At 40.5% G+C, this 27056-nt stretch overlaps 2 protein-coding genes across 5 annotated transcripts in view; one reads left to right on the top strand and one right to left on the bottom strand.

Annotated features, from left to right (window-relative positions):
- Positions 1-1849: 1849 nt before the first annotated feature.
- ZRSR2 (zinc finger CCCH-type, RNA binding motif and serine/arginine rich 2) lies at positions 1850-22435 on the top strand. The gene is made up of 11 exons (XM_048934008.1): positions 1850-1952; positions 3765-3844; positions 3964-4060; positions 4337-4445; positions 4780-4866; positions 7035-7073; positions 8661-8776; positions 13675-13888; positions 16190-16245; positions 16428-16537; positions 17169-22435. Exons 1-11 carry the CDS (start codon positions 1906-1908, stop codon positions 17648-17650), a joined length of 1437 nt encoding a protein of 478 aa, XP_048789965.1. The 5' UTR covers positions 1850-1905; the 3' UTR covers positions 17651-22435.
- The window catches only part of AP1S2 (adaptor related protein complex 1 subunit sigma 2), a 47057-nt gene continuing 28799 nt past the window's right edge, over positions 8799-27056 (bottom strand). For 2 of the 4 annotated variants that reach the window (XR_007374664.1, XM_048934050.1), the window contains one exon: positions 19240-24499. Coding sequence is in view for 3 of the 4 variants with exons in the window: in XM_048934050.1 (XP_048790007.1) it covers positions 24452-24499 (48 nt within the window). In the remaining variant the exon portion in view is untranslated. Of the gene's footprint in view, positions 9066-19239; positions 24500-27056 lie in introns of those variants that run through there. The other 2 variants (XM_048934030.1, XM_048934022.1) reach the window with 2 other exon arrangements.

The raw sequence follows: 27056 nt of genomic DNA, 5'->3' as shown, positions 1-27056 counted from the left end.
CTGTAAATTCAGGAGAATAAACAAAATGGACACAAAATGAAATTATTGGGATTACAGCTTTTTTCCAGAATCATTATGAAGGTCAGTTATGGATGATGCCTTTTGCCTTGCCTTATAAAGAGATTATCCTTTTCACTATTCAAACACAAAACCTTAAGACAACTATTTCCCCAAGTATACTGGGAAAATGCCATAATGAAATGTATGATACTACTGAAAGAAATGACTGAACTTCTCAATATTGAGTTAGAGACGGTTTAAAGAAAAGTTATCATACTTGCTCTACTAAAAGGATGAAGAAGAGTTGTAGTTGTAAGTCCTAAATAAAATATCATTTTTTAAAATAATTGTTTTCTCAAAACATTCATGGAGGTGTATGGTTCATCAGTTCTAAAATGCACAATACTGCCATCTTCTGTATCTAAAGCTGCAAATTATGTGTTGTTTTACGTGTAGATTCTGCACAAGTAAACAGTAAAAGTAATAGCACTGTCAACTCCATTTTAAAAGGCAATCTACAACCAACATGGTGAAGTACCCACTAGAACGGTCATCGTCTGCATATTCCCTGATCAATGGGTAAACAGAGCTGCTGACTATAACAGTCACAATATCTTTGAGCTTCAGAATAAATAATAAGATACTCATTATGCCATTAATGAAGAGCACAATTAGTCTGCACTGGCAGGCTTCACCATCAGCAGCTTGGATTGTCCATGCAATATACTAGCACTAGAATATACAAAGAAAGTTCCTGTACTGTGGTTTATGACAATAATTTAGGTATTAATCAACAATATACATTATTAATGGTCATGCAAAACATGAACAAATAAAATCTATAAATTTGTTGTGTCTGAATGCCGCAATGTCATGTCTGTCACCAAAAAACTGATTACAGATAACCTGAATGTTCTGGCACATCATATCTGGGACTCTGTGCATTATAATTGATATTTGGGTCCAGGAGCAGAGAGGATGCTGCAAAGCAGCTCACAAGTTACAAGGACCAGACTAGAGTGGAAGGGATTACACGTGATGGGCAGGGGAGGGTCAAGCTGAACATCAGGATAAGGTTCTTCACCAGAGTATGGTTGGGCCCTGAAACAGGCTCCCCAGGGCAGTGGGCATGGACCCAAGCCACCAAACCAAGGTGTTCCAGAGCATCTGGACAGTGCTCTCAGACACATGGCCTGATTTTTGGGTGGTCCTGTCTGGAGCCAGGAGCTGGACTCATCAATCCTCATGGAATATTCTCAGGATATTCTGCGATTTTACAATTCCGTGATATGTGTTTATACTAAAGAAGGATAGAGCTGCTCAGCACTAATAGCAAGAAGGCATCAGTGGTGCCAGTTACTTTCATTAGTACACTTGTCTGGTGTGCCCCAGCCTCACTGGACATCTGACTTCACTCAGCTCTTCAACACAGTTGCACCATGGCAGGCTATCAGCCAGAAGACACGCTGAAAGCTCACCTGGTGGCAGGCATTGCACAACTGTATTTCACATCTACGTCACAGCGTAACCAGAGCAAGGCACACGTTACAATCCATAATCCAGGCAGTTACTGCAGATGTAGACTATCAGCACGACCCGCTGTGTGGACAGGCAGTCCAGCCGTGAAGCACAAAGTGCACCGCTTCACTCAGCAGGGCTGAAAAAACCATGAGAGGGACTCAGGGCACTCAATCAATCTCTTTTCCTTTGGAGCCCTTTTGTAAACCGAAATGCAAAGCACTGCTTCTCAAGGCACTCCACCATACGCCAACAACGAGCTCCACCTCCGTCCACAACTGCCGCTAATGGGCACCCGGCGCGCACCAACCACAGCCGCTCGAGTACCGGAAGGGATTTTGCGCCCTTCCGCCGCGGGGTCACGTGACATCCCGTCGGTAACGCAAGATGGCGGCGCCCATGTTGCTGCCCGAGTCCCCTCTGGGGAAGCTGAGGTGAGGACGGGGTTGAGGCCCGCGCCGGGCCTCCCCATCTCATCTAGGAAGAAGGGGAAGAGCCTTGGGATGCCTATGGAGGGCCGAGGCCCAATTCCAGAAGAGGCCGCCCGGCTGCGCGGTAGGCCGGGTCGAGGCCGCCTCGCGGCCGGGCCTGGGAGTGGCGTAGCTACGTGCCGCCATGGCCGCCCCGCCGCCGCCGGTGCCGCGAGCTGGGGGTGAACCGGCGGCGCTGTCCATGAGGGGGACGGGGGAGGGGATGCCGCCGGGCTGGGGTGAGGCCGGAATGGGGAGTGTGGGGTAACAGATGATGTCTAGGCCGCTGTCTGTATCCCGCCCGCCCGTTCGCCGGGTAAGGGAGGTACCAGGCGGGGGACTCGGGTCCGGCAAGTGTCTGAGCTGGATGTGTGTTGGGGCGGCCTCGTCTGGCAGTGCCTCTTAGCCTGAGTGGCTTCTCTTGTCGCACTCGGTGGCGTACTTGCAAACTTGGCTGCAGCTGTGCATTAGCAGCATTGAGAGTTGCTCTTTCCTGTAATTCTTGGGCATCAGCAGCTGCTGAGACAGCCTGAAAGCTGGGCAGTGTTTTTGTGTCAATCTTAGGCATCTGTTTAAGAGTGGAAGAATTGTCCCTGGTGGTGGGTATTACAGAAGATACTAGGCTTGTGTGAGTCAAAGGAGAAGGCTGAGCATGTAGTGAGGCATCTGTCAGGCACTCAGCTTCCTGGGTAACCATCACAATGCTATGAGTGGCATGCAGTGTTGTGCAGGTGCTGAAGTTGCAAATAACCATGAACAGAAGGGCGAGTTTTTTATTCTGAATTACATATCTAGATTTAAAAAAAAAAAAAAAAAAAAAAAAAAAAAAAAAATCACTCTGGAAAAAATTGCTCTGAGATGGCAGGCCTCTGGTCTGCTGTCACTATTTGTCATGGCAGTGGGAAGAGTTGAAGATCATCCTTCCTGCTGCGAACTGACTAGAAAGAATGGAGCTAGAAAGAAAAAAGGACAGAGAAGGGGTGGTATGAGAAGATTTTTAGTTATGTGAAGTGATATTGAGCATAATGAGAACAAGGTGCTGCTTCCTGGCCGCCACGCAGAGCTGTCATGCAAACTGACACACTAAGCATGAGTGTAGCTAAGATCCTGTAGTGGAAAAGAGAGATTGAGAACTGTATGGCCAGGCTGGATGGAGCTCTGAGCAACCTGGTTTAGAGGGAGCTGTCCCTGCCTGTAGCAAGGGGGTTGGAACTACATGATTTTGAAGGTCCCTTTCAACTCCAATCATTCTATAATTCTGTAATCTCTAGTAACTGTTGTGTGTGCTTGTGGTATCTATGCATTAAAACTGCTGTTTGTAGAGGAAATGTAGGCAGAAGGGCAAAGATGTGGAATTTCATACCAAGTAAAGAGAACAAAAAACTAACATTTGCTGGAGGCATGCCAGAGCTGCCAAGTAGGATATGCTTTTTTTTTGTTTGTTTTTCTGCCAGATCTTATCTGGTGGCCAAGGTTCAGTATCTAGGGGAGCTTTCATGGGGCTGATGATGATGAGCACTGCAGAGCTCAACAAGGAGAAGATCCTCTGTGTTGGGTCCAAGTCCAAGCACTGTCATTATTGCTGGCAACATGCAGCTCTAAAAGCACAGTTGCAGATTTTATTGCCGTGTCAGATATCCCTGTAGTGTTATGTTTCATATAAATATGTTTATTTTGCAATTGTGGGGTTTTATGCTGATGATGTAGTTGAATGCATATATGATACTAAAACTTCTTTGCTAGGCTGTGGTAGCATAAATAATTTCTCATCTTCAGCCATCAGAAATACAGAGCCATTCTGAAGAAAGAAAAGCGGAAAAAAAAGCGGCAGGCACTTGCCAAACTGAGAGACTCAGGTAAGTGCAAAGAATTTTGGATTTCCAGGTGATTTTTTTTAACAAAGATATAAATTTGCATGCATCTGGTTACTGCAGCGTCCACTTGCTAGGATGCTTTTTTTCTTTTCTTTTCTCAGAAGCTACAGAAAAAGATGAATCAGTGTCTGAGGAGGAGGACGAGGAGCTCGAAGAAGAAGAAGATGAGGAAGAGGAAAAAAAACTTGAGGCAGAAAGGTAAAAAAGCTAGAAACCAGCACATGTCGAATACATGTTCATGCTTTGAAAAGTATTAATATATTCTGTGTATAAAATAGAATCTTCAATCTATATTCCATGTTTCACAGGAGTTCTCTAGAGTGTGAATGATTGCCATAGAATTTTTAATTTTAAGGAATGTTAGATAAACTGTAGATAATGCTAAGCTAACAAATTTAGTTATATGCACGATGACTGCATCTGTTATGGGTAATCATTAAAATTTGCCTGAGAGGTATATGGTTTCATTGGTAGACAAAAACTACATGAACAGTGGTTGCTGAGGGAAGAAAAGGCTCAAGAAGAGTTCAAGCTTAAGAAAGAAAAAGAAGAGGCTGCAAGAAAACGTCAAGAGGAAGAAGAGGTGATATATCAACTTAGTGTTATAGTTATATCTGGTAATAAGGAAGACTTATAATAACTTTGTTTAATATCTTCTGCTGTAGTGTACCAAGTTTTGTTGATGTTGATATGTCTAAAAATGTAAGCTCCTTTCTTCATTTAATTCTAGAAGAGCACAATTAAAAAGACACTAAAATACTCATGTAATGGGTTTTTATTAAGAGATGTGGTGTCTTATGACTGAATGATAATGGTCAGGGAGTTAAAATACAGCATGATTGTTTTGAATTTGATTCTAGTGATGATAAAGTATTTATTTGTTTCCTTGAGTAACTTTTTTTTTTTTTATCATAAAGAGAAAGATCAAAGAAGAATGGGAAGAGCAGCAAAGAAAAGAGAGAGAAGTGGCACAGCAGAAGCAACAGGAGAAGAGAGAAAGAGAGGTGATTCCTGGCAGTGGGAGGATAAGCATACTACATATCCTCTTGCATTATCTGATGCACCAATCTATGCATGTTGAAAAAGGATTTTATTCTAACTATAAGTGCATGAATCTGTTAATTATTTCTCTTTGTTTTAAGTTGCTAAAATGATACTTCACCGTTGAAGAAGATCTAGTAACTCCATTTACCTAGAAAGATAACTGATTCTAATGCATTTCTATGTACTTTTTTTACACCAGTTAAACACAGAGGCACACAATGCATACCAGTTTCTGGTATTTGTGCTTTTTACATTTTACAGTAAAGATAGTCCTTATTTAATGTCCCAGCTAAACATAGTGGTGAAGAAAATTCCCAGTGAGGATATAGAGTTATATTTCTGCTGTTCCTTAACAGAGTCCTTAATCTAAAGATACATTACAGCTCTTCTTTACCTGACTCATCCAACAGGACGTATCTTTTTTTTTCAGAGTACCTTAAATGGGCAAAAAAGCTATGCTAAACATGCTAGTAATTTATAACATTTCTTTTAAGCATATATTCTTTTTAAGTGTTAGAAATTGAATAATTTGGATGTAAGATGCCCTGAACACAAATAAAAAAATGAGGACTGACCTATCGCCAGTAAAGGGCAATTGCAGCTGTGACATATCAGCTTCTCCACGTTAGGAAAAGATTCAAGTTCAGCACTACTGCTGGAAGGTGTTTTGATGATGTGTTTCGTAACTCCAGCTGGGCAATAGACATGAGCAAATGCTATTGTCTCCTGCATTTAATAGTTGATTGCTTCACTGGTTACATAACATAGCCATGATGAAGGAAAAAGAACAGCAGTTGTATTTCCCATCTGTCTTCTTCTTGTGTTTCATGTCCTTTCCTTTCCTTGCAGAGTAAGGAGAGAAAATGATGGTCTCATCCTTTATTGAAGGTTGAGATATAGTTCTCTTAGTACTGTGTCATGGTATCAGCAGGGTTTTTTGTGTTCCCTTTTCTTGTGGCTAAGTTTGCTTAGTCCTGTTGGTTTCCTGAACTAGCTGGAAACTCTTTTTCTCTTTTTTCCTTTTTTTTTTTTTTATAAAATAATTGCTTTCTTTCTGGATTACTGTTTTACTGGTCTAGTGAAAGAAGGCTCTCAAAGAAGGCGCTGACAGTCACTCACTGTGGGTGAGTGTTCAGCAGGGAGTGGAGCCACACATTTTGGCAGTGCAAAGTTAGTGCACTGATTTGGCCTCTCTCTTCAGACAGGAGTTTATTCAGATTTTGACTTACTGACCGATAGAAAAGATGGCATTTTTTGCTCCATAGGATGGGAAAATAGTTTTTGGGTTTGTTTTTTTTAATGTTGAATTACATTTTTTCCTAACTTTCTGTTCCTCTTTTTTTAATTTATTGCTTTATTCTGCCTAATGAGCCTGCTTTGGCAGGGGGACTGGACTAGATGATCTCTAGAGGTCCCTTCCAGCCCCTACAATTCTGTGATTTTTGTGACGTTCCAAATTAGAACAACACCAGTATATTTTTCTTGTATTGGTTATGTCTCAATGTCCTTATATTTGAACTTCCTAGAATAATTTGTAAGGACTAATTTCTAGTTTGTCTTGGAACATGACTGTTGCTTTGCTTAGCCCAGTTAGAGGAAAAGGAAAGAATATTCTCATTGTTTTACTCTATTGAAAAGACTAGATACAGCAAAGCTTGACAGGTTTCTGAATTTAACACTTAACAGTTGCAGAGTTGAGTTTAACAAGGGCTTACTAAACAACATGCTTTTCTGTGCTGCCTGGAATACTCTAAGTCAAAAAGCTTAGCGCAAATAAATGATCATGAATTCAACTGTAACTAAATTTAGTCCTAGACGAAAAGATGAATTTGACTGTTCAGTAGTTCAGTTACAGTTTCGATAAAGCAAATGAAAAATTTGAAGCTGTCTAGTATTTGGATTAGAAAATCCTCTACATGAAAGTTTAGTCTGATGTGTCGTTTAACGGCTTTGTAACGTGTGAATTCCTACAAAGCAAAAATAAAACTTACGGTTTTCAAGCAAGCCCCATCAAACATTTCACTGTGCATAATCGTGGGGTATTGTAAATTAGGTTCTTAACTGAAGAAACCAGATGTTTTGCGTGTCCATGGGATTTTCACTAGTCCTGTGTTTGCACCATTTATAGGCGGCTGTGCAGAAGATGCTGGATCAAGCTGAAAGCCAGGTATGCTCCATCTTTTTCAAAAAAGAACTGAAAAATAATTTCACTGCTATCTAGCCTTTGCCTCGTAGCGTGTTGTCCATCTGCTGTCAAGAACCTAATGGCTAATAAATTTATTATGTGGTGGTTTGCATAAGCTGTAAACAATTCTTTACTGGATGGAATATAATTAAGTGTATTTCTGACTGGTTGATCGCAGTGCAGTTGTGCATGCTTATTCTTGTTCAGGGGATGTGAGTCAAGAATGAATCTGGAAATAGTGATGTGTGCTCTATTTTTAAGAAACAGCAACAACAGAAACTAGTAACAGTGTACTTGTGGATTACATTTCTAAACAAAGCTGTCAGTCCTTTCAAGCTGTGAGACAAATTTGGTTTTTGAGCAGATGGTCGACTCGAAATAAACCATTCAGCAGCATAGGAAAGCACAGATCCTGAAGAAAAAAAAAACAGTCTGGGGAGAACCTGACTGCTGGGATTCCTGGAATAGTGTGCATCTCACATTGGCATGTTGTAGTAAGGGAAATTAAGTCTTCATTTGAACCTTAGAGGGTATGAATTTGGTCTTTCCTATTTCCTTAGAAGATAACCTGACGTTTTATGCCTGTATATATAGGATATACTATTCACTACTTTTGAACAGTCATATTCTGCTTAAAATTCTGCATAAATCTGAAATTTAAGTTTTAACCTAGTGTTACCCATTGAGTGTGATTACCACTAACTGCTTTGGAGTAGAATTCAGTTCTGAATTGCGTTTAAATGGTTCTTTAGGTTGGCAATCTGACTCTTTATTTTGGAATATGAGTAGAAAAATGCTTTGAGCTATTATCTGCCCAGCACTTCAGATGTGTTAACAGCCATTTCTGCAAGGGAATAGACAGAAAATGTATGTTAGAATCGTTGCATGGTATCAGTTCAGAGTTCTGCTACTTCCGTGCAGTTGAAGTGATGGTGCTGTTTTGTTGAGAAGAAATGACGGCTGAGAGTCATGAGTAGAACTGGGGGCAGGGTCAAATCCTGCTTGTAAATGAACAGTTTTCAGTTGATCTAAAATGACAGCTTTTGGCTAGTTGGCTTCACGGATCTTTTGGCTAAGAAAATGAAAATTCATTTCTTAAAATGTGCTTTATTGATAGTCAACTCGTGCCTGTAAATTGATTATCCCAATCTGAATTTCGAAAATCTTAATTTCATTGCCTGAGATGAGCAGTATGGAGGCTTTTAGTTCCAGTACTGTGAATTTAATTGTTTTTAATTCTAGCCTATGACAGGTTACTTTTATATTAGCATTTCCTAACTGCATAAAAAGTGACAGTTATAAAATTACTGAGCTTTGAGCTGTTGCAAAGATAGGCAAGTAAGTAGTCCTATATTTTTATCTGCCAGATGTAAAAAGGGCTGCTCAGTGTATATTGGCATGAAGTAGCAAACAGGCTTAGCTGAGTGGGAAGAGCCTCTCAAAAAACTCATTATTCTTGTGACCGAGGTGCGAATTATTACTGCAATTCTTTGTGTTATAAAATCTTAAGAAACTTTGTTTAGCAGAAGAAAACATTTCATAATTTTGTTTCAATGCTTTTTTTCACAGCTGGAGAATGGTGTGACCTGGCACAACCCAGAGCCCCCGGAGAACATAGGAACAGAGAAGGATAGAGCAAATTGCCCATTCTATATCAAAACAGGTTCCTGCCGATTTGGAGACAGGTAATCAATTGAATATTACCAGCACATAAATTTTTTGAGAGGTGAAGGGCAGGCAGCTTCATTAGCTCATTCGCAAACTGAAAAAAATCTTGATCTTGCTTTATAAAGGATGCCTTTTCTGTGAGGCAGTTGTCTCCAGGGTGAACACGTTCCACGTCAAAGCAAGGCATTGCCTCAGCGGTTGAGGGAGAACCCCCGTCAGGGAGCAGCTCCTGGGGGCTGTTAATCTTCCTCTGGTGGCAGTGCTCTGATGTGGTGGGGGTGGGGCCGGGAGCAGTGTGGTCTCCCCCTGTGGGTACAAAAGGGGTGACCACCTTAAAAAGTACAACCAAGGACTCAAGTCATGACTGATGCCACTAAAAAAAGGCCAAGGAGAGCCATCTTTTCTGAAGGGGCACTAAGGCATCCATCTGCTACCTGGATAACCTCTCTAGAGGGGTTTGCTGCTTGCTGGGAGCCACATCTGGGACATCAGGAAAAAAAATAACAGTCCTTCAAACTGGGTTGCATGAGGCTGTGATCAGGAATTAAAAAATATCAAAGAAGACTTTATGTTCCCTTGGGGAGATGTTGAAGGAATCAGGAGTGCAGGTGGTATTCTCCTCAGTCCTGCCAGCTGGAGAATGGGATCTGGGAGAAGGAGGAGAACAGGTCAGTTGAATGATTGGCTGCACGAGTGACATTGCTTTGAAGGCTGTGGGTTCCGTGACCTTGGATGCACCTATAACAGACCACAAATGTTGACATGGGACAGAACACAGCTGACAAGGAGGGGCAAGAATATACCTGATAACAATCTGGCTGGGCTCATCACCAGGGCTTTAAGCTAGAGCTGCTATGGGAGTGGGGGAAGCAGCAGGGGAAAACCTCAAATTTGTCCCAGATGTTTGTGTGAGGAGTCCTCTAGAAAGTTAATGGGTTCGAAAGCCCAGCTGAAGTGCCTTGATACCAGTGCATGCAGCATGAGAAATAAGCAGCAGGAGTTGGAAAACAGGGTGCAATTTGAAAGCTATGATCTTATCACTATCACAGAAATGTGGTGGAATGGCTCACATAACTGGAATAGTATGATTCAGGGCTGCAAGCTTTTTAAAAGGGATAGATAAGGCAGGAGGGGTGGAGGAGATGCTTTGTATATTTAAAAAGTAGATAGACTGCAAGGAGCTCCCTCTGAGTAACAGAGGACAGGTTAAGAGCCTGTGGGTTAAGATTAGAGATGGGACTAATAAAGGACAGTTGGAGGTCAGGGTCTACTATACGCCACCTGATCTAGAGGAGCCTGCTGAGGAGGCCTTCTTGCTTCAGCTGAAAGAAGTGTCACACTCATAGACTGTCATCCTGATAGGGGATTTCAATTATCTGGTATCTGCTAGGAAAACAACACGGTGAGCTGCGAGTAATGTGGGAGACTCCTGCAGTCCATCAGCGATAACTTTCCAGTTCACTTATTGGAAAGACCAACCACGGGTGAAGTGTTGCTAGACCTTGATCATGCTAATGTGGAGATTGTTAAAGATGTTAAGATTGGGGGCAGCCTGGGCTGCATTGACCATGCCCTTGTTGAATTCATGATCTCAAGGAACATAGATCTGGCAAAGAGTGCAGTCAGGAGCCTGAATTTGAAGAGTGCGAACTTCAGGCTATTTAAGGAATTTTAGGATTAGATCTTCCATAAAACTTCCTAGCAACAAAGGAGTGTAGCAAAGCTGGCTACTTTTTAAGGATGCCTTTCTGAGCATGCAAGAGCTCTCTATTTCCAAGTACAGGAAATGAGGCAGAGGAAGCAAGAATCAACCATGGCTCGACGAGGACGTGGTGGACAAACTGAGGGGAAAGAAGGGCAAGTACAGACAGTAGAAACAAGGATATGTCACCTGGGAAGAATACAGGGATGCTATCCAGACATGTAGAGATAGGATTAGGAAAGCCGAGGCACAGATGGAACTGAATGTGGCAAACAATATTTAAAGCAAGAAAGAATTTTATAGGTGCATTAAAAACAGGCCAAAAAGAGTATTCCTCTGATGAATAAGAAAGGAGGATTGGCTGCAGCAGATACGGAGAGAGATGAGGTAATCAGTGGGTTGTTAGTTTAGGTTTTCACTAGCAACAGGGATTCTCATATTTCTTGCATCCCTGAATCTCACTTCCATGAACCTCTTGTTGGGAACTAGGGGAGCAAACTGCCCTGCTTCCCCCACCCCTCCCTCTCCCTCTCCGTGCTCACCTCATGAGACTGAATGTGTACAAGTGTATGGAACTGGATGACCTGCATCCCATAGTCCAAAGGGTGCTGACTGATGTGGTTGCTGAGCTGCTCTCCATTATATTTGAAAAGTCATGGCTGTCAGTCAGTCACCAGTGACTGGAGAAAGGGAACCATCAGTCCCATTTATAAGAAGAGGAGGAAGGAGGACCTAGGGAACTACAGGCTGTTGAGCTTCACCTTTGTGCCTGGGAAGATCATGGAACAGATCCTCCTGGAAGACACGTTAAGGCACATGAGGGATGAACAGGTGATTCAAGACAGCCAGCATGGCTTCACCAAGTTGTGCCTGACCAATCTGGTGGCCTTCTATGATTGATTAGTGTCATTGGTAGAGAAAGGGAAGGTAACTGATGTCATCTACTTGGACTTGTGCAAGACCTTTGATGTGATCTTCTACCACATCCTTACATCTAAATTATAGATATGTGAATTCAAAAAGTGGACTATTTGGTGGATAAGGAATTGGTTGAAAGGTCGCAGAGTTGTGGTCAATGGCTCTATGTCCAGGTGGAGGTCACTGATGAGTGGTGTCCCTCGGGCATCTGTCTTGGGACTGGTACTCTTTAACATCTTCATCAATAATGTAGGTGATGGGATCAATAGCACCCTCAGCAAGATTTCTGATGACACCAAGCTGGGCAGTACAGTTAGTATAGCAGGAGGAAGAGATGCCATCCAGAAGGACTTTGATACACTTGCAAGGTGGGCCCATGTGAACCTAATGAGGTTCAACAAAGTGAAGTGCAAGGTTTTGCACCTGGGTCAGGGTAATCCCAGGCATGTATACAGACTGGGAGAAGAACCTGAGAGTAGCCCTGCGGAGAAGGACATATGGTAGATGCAAAATTTAATATGAGCCAGTAGAGTGCACTTGCAGCCCAGAAGGCCAACGGTATCCTGGGCTGTATCAGAAGAGGGGTGGCCAGCAGGGAGAGGAAGGTGATTGTTCCCCTCTGCTCTGCCCTTTTGAGTCCCTTTCTGGAGTACTGTGTCCAGGTCTGGTACTCCCATCACATAAAAGATGTGGAGCTTTTGGATAGGGTCCAGAGAAGGCCATGAAGATGACTGACTGAAGGAGCTGAACTTATTCAGTCTGGAGAAAAGAAGGCCACGGGGAGATCTCATTATGGCCTTCTAGTATTTAAGGATAGATTATAAACAGGAAGGAAATGCACTTTTTACACAGGTAGATATCACTATCTACGGATAGGACACGGAAGAATGGTTTTAAACTGAAGGAGAGAAGATTTGCATTAGATCTCAGAGGGAAGTTTTATGAGAGGGTGGTGAGGTGGTGGAATATGTTGCCCAGAGAGGTTTTGGTTGCCTCATCCCTGGCGGTGTTCAAGGCCAGGTTGGTTGAGACCCTGGGCTAGCCTGATCTAGTACTTGATCTAGCAGTTGGGAACTCTGACTGTGGCAAGGGGGTTGGAACTTGATGATCTCTTCCAACCCAAGTCATTTTATGATTTTATGATAAATTACTTCTATTTATTTGGATGTGTTTCTGTTATTCATGATGGTACTAGGCAGAACCGTTGCCTGGCTGGAATTGATGTTACAGAACATTGCTGATGATACATTCTGGTTCTGTTGATTGAAGTGACTTCTACCTTAGCTCTGGCAAATGCACAAATATATTTGGGCAGAATACATTTGATTTCTTCTTTTAGCGCAGGCCTGGCATGTCAGATGTTGTTTTTCATCTTGATTACTTTACATATGCTGCATCTTTGAAAAATAAAATAAAAATCCTCTTCCAGAATTCTCTTCTTTGTGTACTGTTAAATCTGTGCTAATTTCATTCTTGGTTCCTGTATATTGCTGTGGGTGCTTTGTATTGGAAATGCAGTAAAAGGAAAGAACAGAGAAGGACGACAAAATGATCAGAAATGAAGAACAGCTTTGGTAGGAGGAATGGTTAACCTAGACACTTCACTTTCAAAGCGATGATGGAAGAAGGCTATAGTAAATGGACGTTTTGGTTGAACATGAGCCAGCAGGGTTTTAATTGCTGGTTTCAAGACCTGGTCTCTTCCCCTAGTTTGTCTGTTGCTTTTCCACTGCTAGATATGAGAGTAGACTGATCTTGACAGTCATTCTGATCATGTCATGAAAAGGAGAAGTGTGTTCTCCTAGTCTGTGAAGTGTTTGAAACAGTAATCATAAAGCACACTGAAGTAACATGGAGGCTACCATCCATGATCTCAGCGAATCTAAAGGTTTGTGGGGGAGAACTGCATTTCAGCATGTGAGGAAGGTAGCCTGAAGATGATGCACAGTAAGGGAGATCCGGTACTTATGTGGCTGCCAAGATGCAAATATAAGATAGGGCTTGTTTATAATAAGCTTTTTAAGTGGAAAAAGTCAGTCTCATGCAACTCTGAGTCTAGACATACTTTTGTTTCATCACCCCTCTCTCCACAATCTCCTCTTCCCTGTTTGTTGAGAACATCACCAGAAAAAGTCCTTCCTCCTAAAGATCTGTTTTAATACTTGAAATATGTTGATCTTCTGCTAGTGAATTTTTTTTGTAGTAACTTTTTCAAAATGGCGAGTGTTTGAAGTTGCAAGTGCTTCTTCTGCCAAAAGCAAAAATACTTTTTCTTCCTTCTCTACAATTTTCCAGGTGTTCCCGCAAGCATAACTATCCAACATCCAGTAAGACACTGCTTGTCCGAGGGATGTTCATTACTTTTGGCATGGAGCAGTGTCGAAGGGATGACTACGACACGGACGCAAGTCTCGAGTACAGTGATGAGGAGACCTACCAGCAGTTCCTAGAGTTCTATGAGGACGTGCTCCCTGAGTTTCAGAATGTGGGAAAGGTTGTTCAATTCAAGGTATGCATATGAGTGTAATAACTTGTAAATTCTGAACGTATACCATGTCAGTTGTGTTTTATTAGCCTTTAGAGAATTCAGTGCAGTATAGTCTAGGTAAATCCCATGTACTTCAGAGAACTATACTGTGTCTACTTCAACTGTGCATCTCTCATGACACCTGTAAACTTCTCAGTGCTTCTGCAGAGCATTCTGGGTGAATCTTCTCTCCCATTCTCTTGAATTGTCACAAAAGCTTGTGCTTTTATACTGCCAGATATTCATACAAAATAAGAGTCCGTGTAACTCTCAATCCCTTCTCTACTTAGCCTGTGATAAGCCCAGAGGGTCTATGGATTAAGACTGTTACACGATGTAAAGATGTTTGGGCTGCTATTGCCACTTACTGTCACTGTGCCACTTAGAACCGTGCCAAAGGTATGATAATAATGAAATACATTATCAAATAGGAGTATACACCCAAGCAGTATCATTGTACATCTGATGTGATAAAACAAACTCAACAATGAACTGAAAAGGTAGTATGTACTTCAGCAGCAGGAATTAATTTGAACTGGCTGTCTTGTAAAGATGCTATTTAAGTGGTGTTAAGGTTTGTCATCTACTTTTAGTTTCTGCATCTGGTTTCCTGATTTATATTTTTTTCCTTATAAAGATTATGATTTCTAGTGAGAAAAAATGAGGAACCTGCAAATATAGACCTCCTGATGAATGATGCCTTGTTGTACTAAAATGTACAGCTTGGATGGTGGAATCTCCTTTTAACAGAACTTACGGAAGCATCCCTTTCTGCTTGCCATTGCCAAGTGATTTTCTGTAGTGACCAGGAGGCAAGAAGTGCCTTTTCTCTTTTTGTTTCCCTGTATTGACAACTGCCTCAGGACAGAGATTGTACTAGCATCACAAGCAAGAGGAAAGTTAAGTAAAATCAGTGAATTCTCAGTGACCTTTATAAGAAAGAAACCTTCACTTATTTGAGAATGAGAATCCTCCCCCACATCTCATGCCTTGACTCAGGAGATATTAGCTAGCAGTGCTCCCTTCTGGAAGATGGGATGCAGGTTCTCAATGGAGAATGTGTTGAAACAGTCTTACCATCAAAACTCACATCCTTAAGGTAATATCTTGGTTGTGTTACATGCAGCTATTTGCTAAGTTGCATGTACTTTGGTCCCTGTGGCTAATAGTGAGTTAATAGCTTCTACTCTAGGGTTTCTTAGCTTTTGAAGCAATTCTGCAACTCTAATTTGATTTTTCAGAGGTGTTGTTGTTTTATTAGAGATGCTTAGGAATTAGGTGTCAACTGCTAGGATCTTAACTGTGATTTTGTTGAGTGTCTGCTACCATTTAGACTCATGTTACGCACATCCCTCTTTCAACTGATTTCCATTTCCAACGTGGCCTAAGGTTTTATTCTTACTGTTCTTTCTGGGAAACTAGTCCAGAATCTGGCAGGTCTTGACAAGACACGCTTCTTCTCTTTTCCCACCCAAACATGCCTGTTGTGATGTCGTTCTTGTTCTTGCACTGACCTCGTTATTTATCTTGAATAAGATGACTGTTTATGCTGTAATATTTAATTATATAGCTGCTTGCTGTTATCTCTGAAGCCCTTGCCTAATCCAGCACACATGCACATTATTCTTTCAGGGTCAGTCAGGTACAGTGATGGAAGAAGCTACTTGTCTCACTTGGAGCAGATGCTGGAAGAGGCCTGGAGGCAAAAGAGGCTGGCAAACTGGGTTCTTGCCTGATTGGGGCCACTTGTCCCAGAATCCTGAGAGACCAGTAACAGGCTTTCGGGAGGTCAAATTGCATATTTTTGAATGCTAAATTATGATGAAAAATTGTGTTTCAGAAATGTGACAGTGAGTGACTTCAACTTTTATAACTCATCTCACTCTCAGAGAGGTTGTGAAGGTAGATTGATCTAAAGATTCTTTTACCCCATGTTTCCTTACAGAGGTACTACTGGTTGTTTTCAGAGCAGTATTTGGCTGTTGCAGAGTAGTGCTGACCCAGACTTCAGTGCAAGACAACTGAGTACAAGCTGCCTTGTAGACTGGAACAGAGGCCACAGTGTCGATCAGAGCAAAATGCTGGAAACATACAAAAATAAAGCAGAAGACCTTTTTGTTTTCTAAACCTTGTATTTGACTAAAACTGTGTTCAGAAGAAAATAATGTGCGAGTTCACGCTGATGTGCCGTGATAAATCAGAATGGCTGCCAATTCAACGTGTGTGAGTTGCTGTATAGCATGAGCCTTCCGTTGCCCTAATGTAATGTTTCCATCTCCTTAGGTCAGCTGCAACTATGAGCCTCACCTACGAGGAAATGTGTACGTTCAGTACCAGACGTGAGTATTCAGTCTTACCAATTTGCACAGCTGCAAAAGTCCAGTAATGAAAACGGTGTCATCCAAATGTTTTATTCTCATACTGTAATGACATCCTAAAACTGGGCAATAACCTCCGAAACGATCCTACAGCGATAATGCTGCATGTTTGGTTACGTTGGGTATTTTTTTCCTTTTTAAAGGGAAAAGGACTGTCAGGCAGCTCTTGCTCTATTCAGTGGCCGATGGTACGCAGGCCGGCAGCTTCATTGTGAATTTTGTCCTGTGACAAGATGGAAGACTGCTATTTGCGGTGAGTTGCATAAACACTCAGGAAATAGATTGTGTGTTACTGAAATTGTTTAGAAGTGAAAAAGAGGAAGTTAAGTGATTGCTTTGATTCTCTCAGTGCTTCAGTTCACGTTCATTTCTATTTCAAAGACAAAGATGCTTATTTGCTTCTGTAGGTTTAGGAAGGAAAGGGAATGCCTCTGCCATATAATATATGCATTCATATCATCCTAGTAGATTTGCCATGGACTGAAAAATTTGGATCCCAGCTTTCACAATAATAATGATTATAAGGTGGAAGTGCAGAAAATAGCAGTTTTTCTCTTTCAAAAGCAACAGTAGTGTTTCAACCATCAACAGTTCTTAGCAGTTATTATTGCACTTGACTTCTCTACACGTACATTCTTTGAAAGTTTAGGCGAATAAAAGTACTTACAAAATTGTTTTACGCTAAAGAATAGCCATCTTAAACATGTTAAAAATTAATTCCAAGAGGAGTACATATAAAAGTAATCTTGGGTAGAATAGGTGTTCATATACATGTTTTTCTGTTCAAAGAAGCAGAATTCCGTTCAGTAAGTTTCTTTGCAGTAAGTGTATAATGCAGTTTTTAACAGGTCTGGTTCATAAAAAGCAACCCTAATCTTTTGCAGGCTTATTTGAAAGGCAGAAGTGTCCAAGAGGGAAACACTGCAACTTTCTTCATGTATTCAAAAATCCAAACAATGAGTTCTGGGAGGCCAATAGAGACATACGTGTTTCTCCAGAACGGACTAATCAGTTGTCTAAAAACTCTGAAAGGAGAAACAGATCGAGCCATCGTGATGACTATTACAGCCGGTCAAGGAGAAGGGGCAGCCCCAGCCCAGATCATTCTTACCGGAGAAATGGGGAATCTGAAAGAAAAAAGAATCGCCGCAAAAACAAGAGAAGGCGCCGATCTGGCAGGTCGAGAAGTCGAGAAAGGAGGAGGTCACGCAGCAGAGGGAGAAAGAGGAGAGGACGCAGTCGCAGCAGGAGTTACAGTCGAACACGGAGTCGGAGCAGAAGTCGGAGTTCCTCTCGATCCAGGAGTAGGGGCAAAAGGAGGTCAAGCAGCAGAGGAAGAAACAGTGAAACTCCCAAAACGAAGTGAGAAATAATTTCAGAAATTGCTAATTGATCAAATGTAGAGCTGACAAAGAAACCTTTCCAATAGGGCACCAGATACATTTGAGTCACAAATAAAGTGTTCTTGCACATTAAAACGTTTCTTCCTAATAAAGGACCCTAGTTTACTGTGTGCTAAGCTTCAGAAAATTAAAAGTCCTATATAAGGTGTAAATGTCAAGTACTCTAGCTACTCTGTCCCTCTGAACTACTGCAACACTTGGATGCATACTGAGTACAAAATAGAAAGAAGTAAAGCTTTTTTGGTATATGCTTATGCCTGTGTTATGTGTGTGTTAAGTGTTTACTGTCCCTGTAAGGAGTTAGTACAGAACAGCTAGTGTGCTGTAAATTCACACAACAGCATACTGCAAGTTGAAGTCTGTGTAAAAGAGAGCCGTTTATGTTTACTGAATGTTTATTGGAATTTCCTTTCTAGACAAAGTAATATAATCATCTTATGCTTGGAGAAAAGGGATCTAAAAAGACTTCACAGTTTGACTGTACAATAGTTGCCCAGTAGGAGCTTTGTGGTCATAATTGTTGGATTTTTCTCTCCTGTGACTGAGCTGCTGAGCTAATTGCCTGTAGGGATTGCAGTAGACTAAAACCAAGTAGGAATTACACAAAAAAATAAACAATCAACTTATTCAGTACCCTAATCCCCAAGTAAGAGGGGAGACCATGCACTTGTAATCCTGGAGCGAAGACAGAAAATAGTTTGCATACCTCTTAGTTGCATGCCATTTGTAGTTGAAAATCTCCTGCCTATCCTATGGTGGAGTGGTAGGAAAGGTGTAAATCTGGTCACTAAACACGCGGATGTAGTTGTAAAGGCTCAAGATGACTGCAGAGATGTTGCAGAGTGGCTAAAGAAACTGAAAAGGTTTATACCTGAAATAATACTTCAGGGTTTGTTGTTTTTTTTGTTTGTTTGTTTTGTTTTGTTTTGTTTTTTTTCTGAGATGACGATGTGATTTGAAGCCCTTTTTAGGCTTGTATTACAAGCAGTTTAAGGCACCCTACTGCCTAGCTCCCCTACAGCCGCGGCAGAGAGTAGGGTACATAAAAATGAAGTTATCAGGATGAAGCTTTCTTGAAATGACAGCTGTGTTAGCAAAGTACTTGCAATTAACAAAGTCCTTATAAATACTTCTCTCTTAAATGAAAGATCTGTGCTGTTAAATGGACTATACTTCACCCGGCTTAACTTTAGGTATTTAACTTAGGCTCTTATGGCATTGTGTGTACGTGGAGAGAGCAGTTTGTGGTACATAAGATGCAGGTGCCCTGATCTGTGTGCAGATATCTCCCTCTCTTCAGCCTCTCCAGAGAGTTTGGGACTCCTGCCTTCAGGGGGCAGCTCTAAATTGATAGAAGCCTAAAGCAGACACGAAATGCTCCCAAATAGATATTTGTTATCATTCAACAGTACAGCATAAAGTCCCATCAAAAATCTGGACATCCAAACTCACTATAGCATTCCTCACAGCATTTTTTTTTTTTTTCCCAGGATAGTTAAGAATGGATGAACATTGCTTCTGGTTATAATATATATATATATATATATATATGTTTAAAATTTTTTTTTTTTTTCTTTTCTAAATGCATATTGCACCTAGCATGCTGATGATACTTTTTTTCTTTTTTCATGTATAACTGTTGTCCACTATGGAGTAATTCAACAAAAGTGCTATATGTTGTTGTTCAGTTCAAACCCAACTTTCATTATATGTTGTCATAACTGTAGACAGAACGGTAGCTTAGTTAATTTGATTAGATGTTTTAATTATTAACAGATATAGGAATTGTGATTTAATGGCATAACTTTTGAAGTAATAGTAACTTCACCTGAAAGGCATATTTCAATGGACGACACTAAGTTTTAAATTATATAGGAGAAATTTGAGACGATGGGTTTCTCATAATGTATCTTTTCTGACTACACTGTACAGATTTTCCCCAGGGTTTCTATTTTTTCATGGATGCTCACTTGTCTAGTTGGGGTACTTATGCAAAATGTGGCAAATTCACGCAGCTGAGCTGGCATTCCCTGCTTGCTGAGATGCATTGCTAACAGGCCAGTAAGATCCTCACATCACTGGTGCTGCCTTGCTTCCTGCAACTGGAATTCTGCTGAACCAGCCTGCTGGTTGAGGCTCTTGAATAGGAAAGATTTACTCTATCTGTAGTGTGTTGTATAGCCTGTGCCGTGCGGCAGGCTGTTGCTGAGGGTTGTGTGAGGGAAATAAATTACCAAGCTCAACCAGAAGTGAAGCAGGTGTGGTGGGATGCTGTTTTTGTGAAATCTGTGACAAGCCGGGTGAAATAAGTGAAGCGGACCTCTATAGGATTAGCAACCATGTGCCAACTAAGACCCACGTGAGAATTCCACAGGTAATAAGGCTCCTTCTCCCCACTTTTGTAATGGGATCTGGGAAGCTGAGCAGCTGTATTTTTTTAAAAAAAGTTCTTATAATAATAATAAAAACTTGCTCAGAGATGCATGTAAAATTTAAATGTACTTTATTTCTGCTACTCTAACGGCCAAACCTTCAGCTGCTTTTCGTGAGATCTGGATCCAAACTCCCTGGCTGTACCTGTGCGCTGTAGGACTGGTAGCTGTAACTATTCAGTTTCACATCCTGTCTGCTTATTGCACCAAAACAAGTGCTGTAGATCTGACATTTTGTTTGCTTTTGTTAGCATGAAACCTGGAATTCAACCAGTTTTCAAATGTAAAAGTTCATATATTTTGGTGTTGTTTCCCTACTTCATAATCTTAAGTAGTATCGTATGCATGGTTTTCTTTCCTTATTAGCTAAGTGAGCTATTTACTCGGAAGAGACGAGGCAACTAGAATTCCTAAACGTTAAGCTTCTTTCTCCAAAGGAGAAAAGCCCAGAACAACTTAGGATGGATTTAGATTTGCAAGGAATAGCTTGTTCTCACTTTGTGCTATTCTGTGTAATCCACATAGAAGGACTATGTAAAGTGAATTAATGGTGGTCCAGCTTTATGTGTGCTTTTATCTTTTGAATGACTGCTTAAAGCAGCTGCTTTCAAACTTTATTATGAAGTTTGTAAATATCACTAAAGTGCTTTGGATTGATGATGAAAGCATTATTTATACAAGAGCTGCATGAAGGGGGTTAGAGCAGCAGCGGGGCTCTCCTGCCAGGTCCAGCCAGCTGGGAGGTCAGGATCAGTAACAGGCGCTGCTCTGACCATTCTCCTGTGGAGAGGAGTAAGGTATCTGAGCAGGAACTTGGATGTTGAAGTCCAGCTACTTCATAAAAATCGTCCAACTCCAGGTGCTTACCCAAAATGTTTCCAGATAATAAGACAGCAGGTGTCCTGCAACAGGAGAGACAAAGGCACCTGGGAAGGCAGCACACCTTTAGGTTTGTGCTGGTGACTGCTTTGAAGTCTTTTCCCTTCCCAGCATGGTTGCCATGCTAGCTGAGTAGCCATTATCACACGGGCGTCAGGAGGACTTGCCCACACTCATATGCTAGACGCAAGGCATCCACTTTCATGAAGAGGCAACAAGCACAGATGAAGGCCTTTCCCTTGCTGATGGAAACAGACAGTCTGAAATGTATTCTAAGTAACTTCTTCAGCATTACATCCTTCAGTAGGATGTCTTTCTCAGATTCAGCTGCGCATTACCACATTCAGTGTATTTATTTACTTGAACCAGTTGCAGCATTCTTGGGATGCACAAATAATGGCTTTCAGAAGAAATGCAAGAGCCTGCTCAGAGATGCTCTTACTTCCTGCCCTGAATCAGCACCTTTTGCAAAATGTGGAAGTCTATGCTAGTCAAAAAATTAAATGATATACGAAAACAAATTACACTTACAAAGAGTGCCACTGATTCTGCTTTCACTGTAAGCTTGCTGTGATTAAAATAACTCCCTATTATTCCATCCATCCTTTTATTCAGCTCTGATGCATCAGCTGAGTGCAGCATCTGTCACTGACACGTAAAGAAATAAATAAAAGGTAACTGACAAACTACAGTTCAGAAAACTATGAGACTGATTGGAAGGGAAGCTGTACAGGCACAGCCCATGAACGCATTAATTGACAAAGGCAGCCACAGCATGACCATCATTACGCTGTTGACTCAAAGGGAACAGCAGACAGTTAGGAATCTTCAACAAAGATTCCATGATTACACTGAAGACACTCAAGCAAACAATCTAAGCCTAAACAATCTAGAAATTCTAACAGATGCTTTTCGCTTCTCTTTTCATTTGTCTCTTGGTAAGACAGGAAATTCAAGAAACTAAATATTACTTTCGCATCTGACTGAAGGAATGCCCTAAGGTACTAAGATTTCCCCATGCTTTTGCTGGTAACATCAAGGAGTTCAGTTCTAGAAAGCCGGAAAGCAGATTAGCCAAGAGAAATTTGGGTCTGAAATAAGGGTTGTAAGACTGTGAATGCTGCACAGCCATGTTCATAATTCCATTTGAGGAGCTGACTAGCGAGACTGTATCATCATCATCTAGAACCCTCTCTCAATCAGTTTTGTGGTTTAATTTCAAATGAAATGGGACAACCACATCATTTTACCATCCTTTCTAATAAATTCCATGTTTAATGTGATAAGCCTTCCAAAGAACTCGCTAATTTATTGCTTTCTGTAGAATTTAAATGGATGTAAATAACTAATCTTGGACACAGTATTCTCGCACATTTTTTAATAAAGTGCTCAAGAGCAAGTTAAGCACTGTAATAAAATTCCCCCTTTTTTAAACTAGCAATGAGTTGCTTTTTTTCTTCCACCCCCTCTGCAGAAAATCAGAACTAATTACATATAAGCACAAAGCAACGGTGTAAAAATGGACATTTATTACAACTAAACCAATGGGACAGTACGACAAAGGTCAAACAGTTTATTTGTCACAATCACAACAAAGCTTAACCCAGCCAAGCACATACAAGTGACAGTGTAAACTTCAAAAATGTTTAATACATAGGAAATCGCTTCAGGTTTGACTTAAGGTAATTTCACAACTTCAGTCTCACACCAAGGGTCATTCTAGCACCACATGAACCTCATCCTATCCCTGCCCTTGTGCACCGGGAAAATGCTAACGACTGCTTTTGTGTGCCTTCCCTTAAACATGGTCTCGAGTAATCTGGTATATTTAAATCCCAGAAATGGCTTAAACGGACAAGTTTGCATGCTGCAGGTTCTTAGGCTCCACTCGGGCACAGCTACTGAAGCTGCAGCCCCAGACCCGGCCCCCCTCTGCACTGGTCAGCCCCTTTGCTGCCACCAGCACCGCTACCTGGATCTGGATCAGGGAATGAGTGTCAGTGCCAGCCTTTTGCTGGTGGGTTACATTTAGTCTAGATCAGATTGAGCCACAGCTGGCTGTGAAACTGCTTGTGCTAGCACCACACGACTGCTTCCAACACCAATGCCAAAGCCAAGTTTTGTGAAAACGTACATGGCGCTACTTATCTGAATTCTAAACGAAGTTCCTGGGATGGGAGGAGAAAGAAAGAAAGCTGAACATTCTCAGGGACCACACACACGCACAGTAGCACTGCTACTCCAAAGTGTGCTGCTACCTTCCCAGAACTCAAAAGCACACATCAAATGAACTCCTTCAAGTGAAACAGTTCTAGTGTACAACTTCTGAGAGTCTGCACAAAATGTTGAACTGTTACTTCATTTCACTTCCCCCAATTTGCAGTGAACGTAGTGTACAAAATTCTCACTGCAAATTAGTTGGTTCTACTGCACAGTACTTATGGGATGTGCCACATGGGAAAGGAGTAAGTCGAGAAAAGTAGTCAAAATTAAGCTGATGCTTTTTCTTAAAGGTGCTCAGACACCCATTAAAGCGTAACTACAAAACGCGAATAAATACAAATTAATTTGTAGAATTCAAAAGAAAATCATAAAAACTCCCTTTTGTAAAGCTCCCATGTTCAAAAGTATCCCATTTTCATTACGTACCTCTCTATACAGTCAAAAAGGCTACTTCCCTTTTTTTTGTGTGCCTATGTTCAGAGCAAGCCAGTACTGGTTTAAAAATAGTTTCCCCATTTTGATATTTTTTCTTTTTTCTTTTTTTTAAACTACATGCATTCCCTTTTTAATATAGTAACTTGCACAGTTTTCATCAAGATAATTACATGTAAATACACTTTCACTGCTAGTAAATGATCAGTTTGCAGTTGTCTTGCAAAAAGCAATGCCACCTTAACAGTTTTAACCAGTTGGATATGCAGATCCTAACAGGATTCTTTGGTATAATGGCAAATTCAGAAGTAAACAGTTATTTCCAATTTAACGCGTTAACTGAATAAAAGCAGAATTATGGCAACTATTTACTAAAAATGCAGATGAACAAAAAGTCTTTGGTTGCATAAACACAATTTCTACAACATTTCATACTTGAAGGTGTCCATGTATTCTTTTCATTTAGATATGTTATGTCAACGATACATTTATCTCCTGAAGTCATTTGCTTATAAAAACAGTACACTTATTGAAATTAAATGCATTTTTTTTTTCTATAAATGCAGTGAGAAGAGACACTGAGTCAATTTAAATCAAATTCCCTTTCGTTTATGATTTTTGGCCTTAATTTCTCGTTCCCTTTTCAAAGGAGTATTTCCCTTGTAGGCCTGAATGAAGCAGCTTAGCAAAACAGTAATACTGACAAACAGCATCTTACACCATTAGCTAAACATTACAATGAAGGCAGTGAACATTTACAGTATGAAACACTGAGATGTCATCAGCTGAAGTGAAGACTTATGTCAATCCAATTTCTTCAAGTACACTACGTGGGGTCTCTGCTTCCTATGGAGGGAAAATGTGAGACAGTGGTGAATGGATCCTGCACATCTACTGAACAGTACCATACATGAGAGTTAGTACGAAAGATGCTTAATTAAAAAAGAGAAGTTGAAAGACATGGAAGTATAAAAGCACTGTGGTTTGCAAACATGGCATTAGCTGCACTTTTCAAAGTGCTGCTAATTAGATTGTCATGGTTCACAGGAATAGCTGGCAGATTTTATTGCCCTGAAGCGTAATAAAAAGAAGCAATTGAGATGCACCAGCAGGGATCAAATCACAACCCAATAATAGAGATATGAACGGGGGGAAGGATGGCGAAGCATCTTGCAATGGAGTTTGTCAGTTATGTTTGTGGTAAGTTGTTTCATGGGTCTCTGCTAGGGAACAAATGAATAAACAGACGAATGAAATGACCGATGCTACTTAGATACAGTATCCCTCAAGCTCTTTATGAAGAGCAAAGACTTTTTGTGCTGGTCCCAAGCTTCATTTATATAAAACCAAGTCAAGGTACCTTGGTACAGCTAGTGCCAATAAACTGACCAGGACAGACGAACTGGCAAGATTGAAATTGAATTCTTCCACACCAGGCAGAATACAAAATTTTAGGTTAGTTCTAGTCTTAGAAAGCTTTGTTTATAGTCAGAGCAAGTTTCATACACAATTCCAAAGAGTTATCATCGGTTCTGCATTCATTAAACCTACAGCATCTTGGAACAAAAAGTATTTTGATATCTTAGATGGCACATTTCAACAATTATTAACAATATGATGGTATATAAAAAGGGATACTGTGTCTTTATGGAAATGTAAGTAGTTTTAACATCCAGAGTATGAATAAACTTACTTTAGCATCCTAAAACAAGACATGTCATGAAGCAGGAAGAAGGCAGATAGCAGTTAAAGCAGCAAACAAATTATATTTCAATTCTTTCCTAAATATTTTTAACAATAATTTGTCAGTAAAATACATAATTAAAAGCCTTAGATCTTGTAAATATCAGAACTTAGTCTCTACCAATTTTGACTACGTAGCACAATATGATCACATACACAACTCTCATTAAATTCAATTAATGTGTAAGACTACTGAACATTGAAGGAAAAGCGATACTATGTTAAAGCAAATTCACTTGCAAATAAGTCAGTGCTTGGAAAAGGCTGCTGCTGAGCACTTGGAGGTGGCTTCCAAATAAACTCTAAGGAAAAAAAAAAGCAACTTATAGCTGGTCACAAAGTACTCAGGATATTAAGGATGTAGGGTTTTCTCACTGATGCAATATTTAAATATGCTTAGAACACAGTGACCTTGATGAAGACAGACAGTATGGCAGGCTTTAAGATTTACTTGTGCACTTTAAAAGAAATCTCCCTAAAGGAGACACTGCTTGAAAGGAAGGCTGTCTTACTTTTTTTTGCATTCATTTTAAAGGATATGCTTCTCCCCTTTCCAATAACTTCAATAATTTTGCTCCAAAAAAAAAAAAACCAAAAAAAAAAAACTCTAGACTTTTAACCAATTATAGCAAGAGAATACAAAAGGGAAAAAAAAACCCACAAAATTTAATTTCAAGGATTTCAGGTCTCGAAAGCATTCGTAATAGAGCATTATTTCCAAGTTTTAAACTGATTAAACAAGAGTGAAAGCTGACCACTAGCCAGTGGTGATGCAGTGCATTTATTAAATTACACCAAAAAAGTTGCCCAATAACTCCAAAGAAATACTGTACACCACTGCTACAGCCTTTAAAGCAGTTCAGCATTATCATCCCCTGTTGCCTGGTGGAAGTTGCAGGTAATTTTCACCAGGCATATACTTAAACCAAGATTAAGTATCTTCAAATAAATCAAGGTCCTCAGTTGACAATGAATGTAAAGCAATGTATTTCAAGGACATTGGCTACTTGCCCACACGTACTCCTCACTGGTAAAACTCAGTAAGATGTTACTGTTTTAGTACTACAGCCTTAGCCTTGAGGCAGACGTGCCCTTATGTGCACACTGACAATATTATCTCAATGTAACATCTAAAAGCTAGTGTGTTTAGCTAGAATAATTTCATTAATTATGACTTTTAAGAAACAAATGAAATAGATTGTATTATTTTTTGTCTGTGCTACTTGTCTTAGGAAGTGTCAAGCATTTTATGCAATTGTTACAGAATACATTCTGCAGTATTATACCCTACCTGCAGTTCAGAACCACCCAAGGCAAACGATGCAAATATGAAATACATCACAACACAGATGAGGGAAAAAAGCCATTCACATGAGACAAAAGTGCATGCAATACTTTTATTTCAAACATGCCAGGAAAGCTAATTCATCACCTAGTCATTTAGAAGCAAGCAGCTGTATACAGGTAACAAGAAAAACAGCATCTCATTACAGCTCAATGCATAGCATTTTAAGCCAACAGGCATGAAATAATGCAGGCTAAAGCAGCATTAACCAGACATTTAGACACATTGTTAATGTCTAAGGAAAAAAAAAAAAAAAAGGCAAACTTGGAAATGGAAAACCACTCCTACGATGTTGTCTTCCACAACTTCAGAATG

This window comes from Lagopus muta, chromosome 1, assembly GCF_023343835.1.
Source record: "Lagopus muta isolate bLagMut1 chromosome 1, bLagMut1 primary, whole genome shotgun sequence".
Lineage (NCBI taxonomy): Eukaryota > Metazoa > Chordata > Aves > Galliformes > Phasianidae > Lagopus > Lagopus muta.
The sequence above is the reverse complement of the archived record's forward strand: the minus strand, read 5'-3'. Positions and strand labels throughout refer to the sequence as shown.

Coding starts and splice junctions, on each gene's coding strand:
- ZRSR2 (XM_048934008.1), top strand. CDS start 1,906: ATGGCGGCGCCCATGTTGCTGCCCGAGTCCCCTCTGGGGAAGCTGAG. Junction 4,867..7,034: donor AGGAGAAGAGAGAAAGAGAG/GTGATTCCTGGC, acceptor CACCATTTATAG/GCGGCTGTGCAGAAGATGCT. Junction 7,074..8,660: donor TGGATCAAGCTGAAAGCCAG/GTATGCTCCATC, acceptor TTTTTTTCACAG/CTGGAGAATGGTGTGACCTG.